Below are 12,952 nucleotides of genomic sequence, written 5' to 3'. Positions count from 1 at the left end.
GACCCCACCTCTCGGCCCGGCTCCGAAGCACAAACAAGTGCCTTCAGGTAGCCCAGGCCCGAAGAGAGTCATCGAGCCAAAAAGAGTTCTCCAGCCAAAGGTCATCGAACCAAAAAAACTGGTAGACCTGAAGGGCGCACAACCAAAAGAGGTGGCCCGACCGAAGATCATCGACCCAAAAAGTAAGGTCGTCGATCCAAAGGGTGTACAGCCTAAGAAAGCTGTAGACGCCGAAAGACCATCGGCACCGAAACCCTCTGCACCGAAGAGCGTCACGCCATAAAAACACTTGGCACCAAAAGGCTTGGCACCAAATACAATCGTCGAGCCCAAAAAACCATCGGAACCGAAGACATCAGAACCAAAGAAAATCGTACAACCGAAAAAGGTCGTTGATACAACTGATACAGACGGACCTAAAAAGGCTGCCAAACACACAAAAAAGACAATCGACCCAAAAAAACACCAGGCTTCAGACAAACGTACCGAACCAAAAGCCCCGGTCGATCCAAAACAAGTCGCCAAGCCTAAAAAGGCCGCCGATCCAAAGAAAGACTCTAAAGCCAAGAAACGCGTCGAACCAAGAAAGGTTATCGAACCTAAATCAGCTGTCGAGCCCAAAGGAGCTCCGACACCAAAAAGCACAGAGCCACAGACTCCAAAAAAGGTTCATAACCCTAAACCCTCGATGCCAAAGCCATGGACTGTTGAGGAAGAACTATTCCACCCAGATCCAGTGACTGAGGAGCAAGCTAAATTATATATCGATCCAGATACAGGACATGTGATAGGTTACCACCGAAAGAAGAGGCCTTTACCACAAGACACTCCTTCTCCAGTTCCTCCAAAGAAAAAAGACTTTGGCACATCTCCCTCAAGGCCTTTCACTTCTCCTCCTTTTCTGCCTGATATGCCTTTCATTCCTTATTCTCCCACACACTCTGATCACAATGAGGGAGAGGACATGGGGGGGGAAGATCCTCAATACAATTATGATGACACTGGGGATCCTGATCAACAAGATAACACATGGGATGATCAAGATGATGACTAGCAACAGCCCATCCCAGATACTTCCCCATACCCAACAAAACCGTCACCTACAGACGACACAATCATGTTTAATCAGCTTATAGACAGGGCAGCTAAATATCACAAGGTAGATATGCACACTGACCCTATAGAGGAAGATTTCTTGTTCGACACCTTCCCCACTTCTGAGAAAAATTTCAAAACTCTTCCAATGCTTAAAGAGGTCCTCAAGCACGCGCCAGATATCTTTAAAGAACCTGCCAGGGCACGAGTGCTCAATCCAAGAATAGATAAAAAATATAAGGTAGCACCAGCAGACCCTATTTATATAAAACAACAGTTGCCTTTAGATACTTTAGTCGTTGCAAACGCTCGTAAATGAGCCAATTCGCAAACAGGAGACGCTCCCCCTCCTGATAAAGAATCTAAAATGCTGGAAGCATCAGGAAAAAGAGTAGCTTCACAAGCCGCTAATTCTTGGAGAATCGCTAATACACAAGCTCTATTAGCGAGATATGATAGAGCACACTACGACCAACTCGAAACTCTAAATCAACACCTACCAGAACCCTTTAAGGCGCAGGCCAACGACTTCATTCAGGAAGGCAAATTCATAACAAACGCCTCCATCAAATGCGCGCTAGATGCAGCCGATACTTCGGCCAGGTCTATCAACACCAGTATTCTACTGCGCAGACACGCATGGTTACGCATATCTGGATTTAAGAACGAGGTGCAATCCACTACTCCTCAGTCAGTAAACCAAGACTTTCTGTTTGGCCCTGCAGTTGACACCATTTTAGATAAAATGAAAAAAGACACTGAAACTGCCAAATCAATGGGAGCGCTTCAGTTCCAACAACACCGGGGCTCCTTTCGTCGCTCCACATATAGAGGTGCAGGAAGAGGCAGCACTTCGCAAAGCTCCTCCACCTTCAAGTCAAAACCCAGAGCACTTTTTACAAAGGCTCCACTAGAGGAGGTTACAGAGGAAACAATAATAAGGGCAGAGGACGTGGATGCAATAACACCAGAGCCTCCACTGCCACCAAACAGTGACTTCACCACACTCCCTCCAGAACACACAACACCTGTCGGAGGCACAATCAACCAGTTCCTACCTGTCTGGAACGCAATTACCACAGACAGGTGGGTGAGACAAATTATCCAGTATGGTTATTGCCTGGAACTCACTTCTACTCCACCCAACATACCACCCAAACACCGTCCTATGTCCAAAGAGCACATAACACTGTTACAGAAAGAGGTCCAATCCATGCTACAAAAGGGAGCCATAGAGCCAGTCCCTTTTCAACACCAAGGAACAGGAGTATATTCTCTATACTTCTAATTCCCAAAAAGGACGGGTCGCTCAGACCCATTTTGGACCTCAGACCTCTGAACCAATACATACTGTCAGAGCACTTCCACATGATAACCTTACAACAAGTTCTCCCACTGCTCCAGCAGGGCGACTTCCTTGCCACATTAGACCTCAAAGACGCATACTTCCACATTCCTATACACCCATCGCACAGGAAATATCTCGGGGTCACAATACAAGAACAACACTATCAATTCAAAGTTCTCCCCTTTGGAGTAACTAAAGCTCCAAGGGTGTTCACCAAGTGCCTAGCTGTAGTGGCAGCACACCTCAGGTGGCAACACATCCACGTGTTTCCCTATCTCGACGATTGGCTCATAAAAGCCAAATCGGACATCCAATGTGCAAGTCGCACGTCTCAAACCCTCCAGCTGCTGCACAGTCTGGGTTTCTCAATAAATTACCCAAAATCTCATCTGCAACCCTCCCACATACAATATCTGGGAGCTACAATAGATACATCAGTAGCAAAGGCATATCCCAATCCAGTCAGGATAGCCAACTTGAGACACTAATCCAAAGGTTTCAGCCACAACACTCCCTACCAGCTCGAGTGTTCATGCAACTCATAGGCATGAACCTCCTGCATATTCATTGTCCCCCATGCCAGACTTCAAATGCGTCCATTACAAGAATGCCTAGCAAGGCAGTGGAACCAGGCTCAAGGACAACTAAAATCCCTAGTGTTGGTAGACAGTTGCGCATACAACTCTCTGCAGTGGTGGAATCCACAAAACCTTTCCAAGGGGCGACTGTTCCAAGAGCCACTTCCACAAGTAGTATTGACAGCCGACGCATCACTGACAGGATGGGGAGCCCACCTACATCAATACACAGTCCAGGGACTCTGGACAGCCAAGCAAAAGACACTGCATATCAACCACTTAGAGTTGCTAACAGTTTTTCTGGCACTGAAAGCGTTCCAAAACCACATACTCAACAATGCGGTGTTGATCCGGACGGACAACATGACAGCCATGTATTACATCTAAAAACAGGGAGGGACTCACTCTCTACAGCTTTCACACTTAGCGCAGATCATATGGAAGTGGGCAATTCCAGAGAATATCTTTCTCCTAGCACAACACCTGCCAGGGAAAGACAATCAAATAGCGGATCTGTTAAGCAGACACAGCCAACAGATACACAAATGGGAGATTCATCCTCAAGCTCTCCAACCATTCTTCCAAGAATGGGGGCATCCAGAAATAGATCTGTTTCCCACAAACGAAAACTCCAAATGCCAGTACTTTGCCGCCAGGTTCCCACATCCGTTGTCACAAGGCAATGCGATATGGATGAACTGGTCAGGCAGATTTGCGTACGCTTTTCCACCAGCTCCACTGATTCCGCTAGTGGCACGCAAACTACGTCAGCAGTCTGACACTGATCCTGGTTGCTCCAACATGGGCCAGACAACCATGGTACACAACATTCCTAGAACTCTCCGTGGTTCCACACCAAAGACTGCGTCTATCGCCACACCTCCTGACTCAGAACCATGGAGAAATCAGGCACCCAGATCCCAATCAACTGAACCTAGCGATCTGGCTCCTGAAGTCTTAGAATTTGGATATCTCAATTTGCCTCCTGATTGCATGAACCTTATCAAAGAGGCAAGACGCCCAACCACTAGAGCATGCTATGCAGCGAAATGAAAAAGATTTGTAATTTATTGCAACAATAACCAAATCAATCCATTAGACGCTTCAATACAAAACATCTGTTATCTGTTGCATCTTCAAAGATGCAATCTCGCATACTCTTCAATAAGACTTCATCTTGCAGCTATAGCAGCTTACCTCCAAAACAGACAATACTTGTCTCTGTTCAGAGTTCCAGCAATCAAGGCTTTCATGGAAGGGCTCAAACGGATAATCCATCCCAAACATCCACCTTCACCGGTCTGGAACTTAAATATAGTACTTACCAGACTTATGGGACCTCCTTTTGAACCACTCCACTAATGTGAACTGCATTTTCTGACATGGAAGGTGGCTTTTTTAATTGCTATTACTTCACTCAGACGAGTGAGTTACAGGCTTTAACTATTCAGGAACCTTACATGCAAATAAGGTGGTACTACGTACAAACCCTAAATTCATGCCAAAGGTCATTTCCACTTTCCATATCAATCAGTCCATTGAACTGCCCGTTTTCTTCCAAAACCCGCAGTCAGTAGCTGAAAGAGCCTTGCACACACTAGATGTAAGAAGAGCTCAGTTATATTACATTGACAGAACTAAACCATTCAGAAAGACAAAGCAGCTTTTTGTTGCTTTCTCACCACAACATACAGGTAACCCCATCTCTAAATCCGGAATAGGTAGATCGATAGTTAAATGCATTCAAATATGCTACCACAAAGCTAAACGCACTCTAACAGTACCCCCAAGAGCACACTCCACGCGCAAAATGGGGGCATCCATGGCTTTCCTGCGAAACATTCCACTAGAAGACATCTGTAAGGCAGCCACATGGACTACAATTCACACTTTCACCAAACACTATTGTGTAGATGTGCAATCAAAGCAGCAAGCTGCTGAAGGCCAAGCTGTCCTCAAAACTCTTTTTCAAACTGCTGCAGCTGGCACAGGCATCCACCGCTAGAGGAGGTACTGCTATACAGTCTATGCAAAGATATGAATTCAGCAGCCCACATGCCTCGAATGGAAAATGCCACTCAACAGTATGCATCTGTTCTTGGCATGTAGGGCTGCTGACATTCATATAGCCCACCCTCCTCCCCGGGGCCTGTCGCAGCTGCAGGGTTTTCTTTGCATGGCCATCTTTACTCTGCTACACTCCATCTTTGCCACAATGGCGAAAAACAATCTAAGGATGGAGTGGATGCCCATGCGCACTATGTCCAAAGAAGGAGTCACCTATCTCGTGATACTTCGAAAACTCTTCCAAGACAACAAAGTGCAATCATCCGGACCCAACACTAGGCGGCGATCTATGCAAAGATATGAATGTCAGCAGCCCTACATACCAAGATCAGATGCATACTGGTAAGTAGCATTTTCCTTTCACAATTGGCACACCTCTGGCCCACAAACAAGTCCCTCGTAAAAGGTTTCGGTGGTACGAAGGGCCTTGTGACCAGAGATGATCTCTAAGGGCAGCAGCATGTATTGTGCCACCCTCAGAGACCCCTCACATTAACACCCACACACTGCCTGTGCAGGCTGGATGTTTTGGTGCAGACAACATTCAAAGGTCGACATTGCACACATCCCTATATGCCATGCTTACCTACCTCGCCTGTGGTATAGTGAAGTGTCCTCGGGAGATCAGATTTCTTTACTGTTTTTTCTTGATAATTGTCGTGTGTAGTTGGTTTGTATGAAACCTTGAAAAACTGCTGACGTAGTAAAAGTGAATTACTTACTTTTCGTATAAGAAATGTCTTAGTGTGATATCTAGGCATATCACACTGATTAGCAAAAGTAATCTGAAAAGTAATGTAAGAAGTAATATACATAGTAATCTATAAAGTAATTTCGAAATATTGACTTGCCTGTAATTTAACCAACTGCATTTGAACCTGCATTTAACTGTAAAACATTGCATAAGATTCTGCAAAGTATTATTTCACTTACCTGCACCAGGCTTGGCTTGGTTCTAGAACTAAAATAACTTAATGTTCGAGGCATATGAGCTGCAGATCGTATACTGTGCATTACCTGGTGTTGGGCTTGGATGATTGCAGGTTGTTGTCTTCTTGGAAGAAGTCTTTGTAGTCACGAGATAGGTGACTCCTCCCTTGGACAATACTGCGCATGGTCATCGACTCCATCCTCAGATTGGTTTTTTCCGCCACTGGGTTCGGATGAAAGTTTTCCGCTCCGGCTAGAAAAGACTTTTCTGCAACTTCGAAGCGCAAACAACTGTATAATAACATCATCGCTGCAACCTCTGTCTATCGCCGGAACACGACGAGTCGACCTGCACAGCTTCTGCGTCCTTCCGATCGAAGAAGACCATTCGAGATCGGAGGGCCGTCGACACGAGATGAGGAGACCAGCACCGGAGGCCATCTTTGAGAAGGAGATGGTCGAAGAAGACTTCTCCGAGGACGAGGATCCACTCGAAGATATCTCCGAGGACGAGGCTCCACTCGTCGCCGAGGAAGACTCGCCTGATCTCCAGATCTAATCGGGGGCAGAGGACTCAGACGGTTCGATTCCATCTCGACAACCCGTGAGTACCTCTACCCCTGCAGAACAGACACTACACAAACCAAAAGCCAACGGTCATCACTCTGCCCATGGGGCCCAGTCGGTACTGAAATACCCCCTCCGACGCCCCGCCTTCGGGCTCGGCTCCGAGGAAAACTACGCCTTCCGGAGCCTCGGCACCGACAAGACCACACGTGCCAATTCCACCTCTTCCATTGGCACCGAAGCACACACATCCTTCGGTACCAAAAGATTCCTAGACACCGAAGCCCAAACGCCCTTCGGTGCCCAAAGACAAAGATCCTTCGACACCCAAACCAAAAGACGCATCGGTGCCGAAGCCTACGACTGTACCGGATCCGAAAAAAGCTCCGAATCCGAAGCCTTCCGGTTCCAAACATAAAGATGGGAAGCCAGAGTCCGACGCCGCAAGGCCAACGAGACCCGTCTCCACTCCCAAATCTCCAACGTCTGTACCAAAAACTACCAAGCCGAAAACACCTTCGACACCGAAAACTTTGCCACAGGACTCAATAACGCCTCCTAAAGCAAAGCACACGAAACAACCCCTATCGGCACCGAAAAAATCTACGCCAAAGAAGGTTGCAGAGGAGGAAGAACTGTTTAGGCCAGATCCTAAACAGAAGAAAGTCCATATCAACCCAAAGACTTGACATGTAGAGGCTATTCCTTATAAGAAGAGACCAGCAGAAACACCACTCCTACCTGTGGTTCCTGCCAAAAAGGACTGTGCAACTTCTCCAATGCACCCTTCCTCTCCTTTACCTTCTTCCTCTCCTATCCCTCCTTACATTGAACCTACAGTTTCTCCTGCTCAATCTCCTGCATCATCATACCACACTGATGAGGAGTATGATATAGGTGGGGGAAATGACATACCACAAGAAGACCCCTTAGATGAGGATGTCAATCCTGAATATCCTAAGGACGATGACATGTATGGCTTCCCACCACACAATGTGCCCGACATTACTGAGCCTCAGTCCTACCTTACAAAACCTTCCCCTCCAGTGGATAGTAATGGGTTTAATCATCTATAAAATAGGGCAGCCCTTTACCACGGGGTTTCAATGCACTCTGATGCTATTGAGGATGACTTTTTACTGGATACATTTGAGCAGTCACAAAGGTCTACACAAATATTACCTATGATCAAAGGAGTCATTAAACATGCTCCAGAAATATTTAAAGACCCGGTATGCTGTAGGGTACTAAATCCAAGAATTGAAAAGAAATACAGGCCAGCACCATCTGATCCAGTCTATATTAAGGGACACCTGCCACTAGACTTTTTAGTAGTGTCTAATGCACGAAAAAGAGCCAATTCCCTGACTTCTGGTGACACGCCCCGCCTGATAAAGAATCTAAAGTTATTGATGCGTCAGGGAAACGTATTGCTGCGCAAGAAACAAACATGTGGCGAATAGCAAATACACAAGCCCTGCTCTCACGCTATGATAGGGCGCACTACGACCATCTAGAAAAGCTAATGGAGCACCTTCCAGATCAGTACAAAGATCAGGCAACAGAGCTCATACAGGAAGGCAAGTTAATATCCAATGCCTCAATTAAATGTGCACTAGATGTAGCTGACACAGCATCCAGAGCAGTCAATACCAGTGTTATCCTCAGGCGACATGCGTGGCTACGCATTTCCGGTTTTAAAACTGAGGTACAGACTACCATCTTGAACCAGCCCTTCAATCAAAACCAATTGTTCGGGCCGGAAGTAGACAACACACTAGAAAAGATGAAAAAAGACAGACACAGCTAAGTCTATGGGTGCATTACAATCCACACAGACTAGAAGTTCTTTTCGACGCTCCTTCTATAGAGGAGGCTCTAAGCAAACCGGCGCAGATACAACGTTGTCTTTTAAAACAAATACCCAGACCTCTTCTAACAAAAGCTACTTCAGAAGAGGATACAGGGGAAATAATAACGGGGGAAGAGGTAGAGGTAATAACAACTGCTCCTCTTCCACTCCCAAACAGTCACTTCCCTCTGCCTCCCCCACAGCATTCCACCCATGTGGTGGGGAGATTATCGTAGTTCCTACCTGTCTGGAATTCCATCACAACAGACAGGTGGGTAAGACAAATTATCCAACTTGGCTACTGCCTAGAAATCACAGCAACCCCCCCAAACATACCACCCAGGCAGCGTCCAATGTCCACAGACCATATTACTCTGCTTCAACAAGAAGTTCTAGCACTTCTACTTAAGGATGCTATACAAGTAGTTCCTTTAGAGGAACAAGGAACAGGAGTTTACTCCTTGTAATTCCTAAAAAGGACGGGACACTAAGGCCAATATCGACCTCAGACCCCTCAACCATTACATACAGTCGGATCATTTCCACATGATCACTCTGCAGCAAGTACTCCCACTACTACAACAGGGCGATTTTTCTTTCAACACTAGACCTAAAGGACCCCTACTTTCACATTCCTATACATCCAGCTCACAGGAAGTACCTAAGGTTTGTCATACAAGGACAGCACTATCAATTCAAAGTCCTTCCATTCGGGGTCACAATAGCACCACGAGTGTTCACAAAGTGCTTAGCAGTAGTAGCGGCACATCTCAGAAGACAACAGATACATGTCTTCCCTTATCTAATCGATTAGCTTATAAAAGCAAAATCATACAGTCAATGTGTCCATCACACAAAGCAAACAGTTCAAACACTGCACGAACTAGGGTTTACAATAAACTACACCAAGTCGCACCTAGAGCCTTCGCACGTATCTAGGAGCTACCATAGACACATCTACAGCTCTAGCGTATCCCAGTCCAGCCAGGATACAGAGCATTCAGACCGTAGTCTCCATTTTTCAACACCAGCTGTCTCTCCAAGCCAAAGTGTTCATGAGACTAATAGGAATGATGACGTCTTGCATTTTTATAGTGCCACATGCAAGACTGCAAATGCGACCGTTACAAGAATGTCTAGCACAACAATGGAATCTGGCTCAAGGTCAGCTCACAGACCTGGTGTTGGTGGACAGCCGTACATATCGCTCTCTGCAATGGTGGAACACCAGAAATTGACAAAGGGACGGCCGTTCCTAGACCCTGTTACACCGATGGTGCTCACAACAGACGCATCGCTCACAGGATGGGGAGCCCATCTCCTAGACTATACCACACAAGGCCAATGGAACAACCAACAAAAACTGTTCCATATCAGCCATCTAGAGCTGCTAGCAATTTTCCTAGCACTCAAAACATTCCAAGTACAAGTACAAAACAAAGCTGTCTTAATCCGGACGGACAATATGACAGCCATGTACTATATACAAAAACAGGGGGACACACTATCTGCAACTGTCCCAGCTTGTACAAAACATTTGGAGATGGGCCATTCCTCAAAACATAAATCTGACAGAGCACCTTCCAGGAATTCACAATCAGATAGCAGATCTGTCGACAGTCACAACAGATTCACGAATGGGAGATACATCCACAAGTTCTTCAGCCATTCTTCCAAATGTGGGGGCATCCACAGATAGATCTGTTTGCCACCCACGAGAACACAAAATGCCCAACCTTCGCCGCCAGGTTTCCACACCCAAGGTTGGAGGGGAATGCAATATGGATGAACTGGTCAGGCAGATTTCTCTACGCTTTTCCGCCTCTCCCACTCATTCCACTAGTAGTGCGCATACTCAGACACCAGTCTCTCAAACTGATACTAGTAGCGCCCACATGGGCATGCCAGCCGTGGTTCACCACACTGCTGGATCTCTCACTAGTTCCACATCAAAAATTAAAGCTAACACCCTCCCTGTTAACACAGAACCATGGAGAAATAAGACACCCATAACCAAGCCAACTGAATTTGGCAATCTGGCTCCTGAAGTCTTCGAGTTTGGTTACTTAAACCTACCACCAGACAGCATGAATATAATTAAAGAGGCTAGAAAACCCACTACCAGAGCGTGTTATGCCGCCAAGTGGAAAAGATTTGCAATATATTGCAACAATAATCACATTGATCCACTGGATGTTTCCATCCAAAATATCATTTGCTACCTTCTACACCTACAAAGGTCCAATTTAGCTTATTTTTCCATGCGACTGCATCTGGCAGCAATAGCAGCCTATTTACAGAATAGACAACATCTATCTCTATTCAGAGTACCTGCTATTAAAGATGTTATGGAAGGATTAAAACGTATAATCCCACCTAGGTTACCACCTGCTCCAGTATGGAACCTAAACGTGGTCCTGACTAGACTTATGGAACCCCCTTTCGAGCCTTTACATAAGTGTGAATTACAGTTTCTAACATGGAATACTGCTTTCCTTGTGGCCATCACCTCTCTCAGAAGAGTTAGCGAAATACAAGCATTCACAATACAAGAACTATTTTTTCAGATACACACCAACAAACTGGTTCTTAGGCCTAATCCAAAATTCCTGTCAAAGGTTATTACTCCTTTTCACCTAAACCAATCGGTAGAGCTACCGGTGTTTTTTCAAAACCCGGACTCTGTTGCAGAAAGGGCTTTACACACCTTCGATGTTGGAAGAGCCCTATTATACTACACAGATAAAACCAAAACCTTCAGAAAGACAAAACGATTTGTATCTTTCTCTCCTCCACACAAAGGCAACCCCATCTCTAAGGGGGTAATTGCCAGGTGGATTGTAAAGTGTATACAAATATGCTATCAAAAGGCTAAACGTACACTAACAGTTCCTCCTAGAGCACACTACTCGCAAACTAGGAGCCTCTATGGCTTTCTTAGGAAATATACCATTAGAGGACATATGCAAGGCAGCCACATGGTCTACAATACACACCTTCACCAAACACTATTGTGTTGATGTGCAAACCAAGCAGCAAGATGCTGTAGGCCAAGCTGTCCTTAGAACACTGTTTCAGAATACTGCAACGGATTCAGGCGACCACCGCTAGGGGAGACACTGCTGCACAATTGATGCACAGTATACGATCTGCAGCTCATATGCCTCGAACGGAATATGCTACTTACCAGTATGCATCTGTTCTTGGCATGTAGAGCTGCAGAGTCGTATACGCCCTCCCGCCTCCCCGGGGCTTGTATCCGTTCCAGTTATCTTCATTAGATGCACACGCATGGACATCCTTTCTTTATCTTTACTTCTACTAACTCCATTTCCCATCATGGCAAAAAACAATCTGAGTATGGAGTCGATGACCATGCGCAGTATTGTCCAAGGGAGGAGTCACCTATCTCGTGACTACAAAGACTTCTTTCAAGAAGACAACAACCTGCAATCATCCGAGCCCAACACCAGGTGGCGATCCAATGCACAGTATACGATTCTGCAGCTCTACATGCCAAGAACTAACAGATGCATACTGGTAAGTAGCATATTCCATTTTTGATATGAACAAATTGGTCTGAGTTCAGTCTTTGAGTATGGGACATCATTTGCTTCCTGAGCGTGTACAACAAATGCTGAACACTATCCTCTGATAAAACCTTACTGCTCGCCCTCACTTCCTCTAATCGAGAGTAAGGTGCTATCTACTTTTACCTCTGTCTACCTTTGGGGTTCCATTGGGCTCTGTGCACACCATACCTCATTTTGTATATACAGAGCCAGCTTCCTACATTGGGGTTTTAACAACAGGGCCCAATGCATTAGAGTTGAAAAACCAGCAGCATCTGTACAAACAAATAGGAGGGGAGAGGGGGAGAAGTGGGGGGAGGAGGGGGTAGGGAGTGGTGATCATTAAAAAAAGAAAAAGTCCATGGTGACCGTGGGAGAACTTGGATGTGTCTGAATTATTAGATTTGGGGGAATATTTATGTGGGTCTAGACTCAGCTGTGTGTTTTTAGAAAGGCTCTTGTTTTTAGAAGTTTGCTAATTTGTGGGTATGTGATTGAACTGAAGTAACTTGTGCTTCTGCATCCAGAGTCTGAGGATGGATATCTGGATTTTGATTAGCAGTGTCAGTGTTCGTGGTTATGCAGATGTGTGTGTTTTGTAAGAGCTTATTACTGGATTTAAATTTCACTATTGAATTTGAGTTGTCCCCTTCCCTTTTCTTTGCAGCTTATAACGAAATATTTTGCGTGGTTCCAATCTCAAGACACACAAATGTGGCAACAGAGCAAGTCAATCCCCAAGTAAGTTCCATTGGATTTGTTGTGGTGGATGTATCTTTCACACTTTGTGGTAACAGAGCCCTTAATTCTTCCTGTGCATTCTGTACTTGCTTACTTTGGTTTCGGTGCATATGCAGAGCACTGTCCACCGACGTTTTTAGTTTCCTCCATCTCTTAATTTCCTGTATGTGTGAACCTGGTCTATCAAAGGGTAGTTTAATTC

The 12,952-nt window shown here is 45.6% G+C and overlaps 1 protein-coding gene across 3 annotated transcripts in view; it reads left to right on the top strand.

Moving 5' to 3' along the window:
- KMT2B (lysine methyltransferase 2B) overlaps positions 1-12,952 on the top strand; it is a 1,130,837-nt gene that overhangs the window by 492,647 nt on the left and 625,238 nt on the right. For all 3 annotated transcript variants that reach the window (XM_078655415.1, XM_078655416.1, XM_078655414.1), the window contains exon 18: positions 12,677-12,750. In XM_078655415.1, coding sequence (XP_078511541.1) covers positions 12,677-12,750 — 74 coding nt within the window. The remainder of the gene's footprint in view (positions 1-12,676; positions 12,751-12,952) is intronic.

This window comes from Lissotriton helveticus, chromosome 7 (assembly GCF_964261635.1).
Source record: "Lissotriton helveticus chromosome 7, aLisHel1.1, whole genome shotgun sequence".
Lineage (NCBI taxonomy): Eukaryota > Metazoa > Chordata > Amphibia > Caudata > Salamandridae > Lissotriton > Lissotriton helveticus.
Note: the sequence above shows the minus strand (reverse complement) of the source record. Positions and strands in the feature narration are given on the sequence as shown.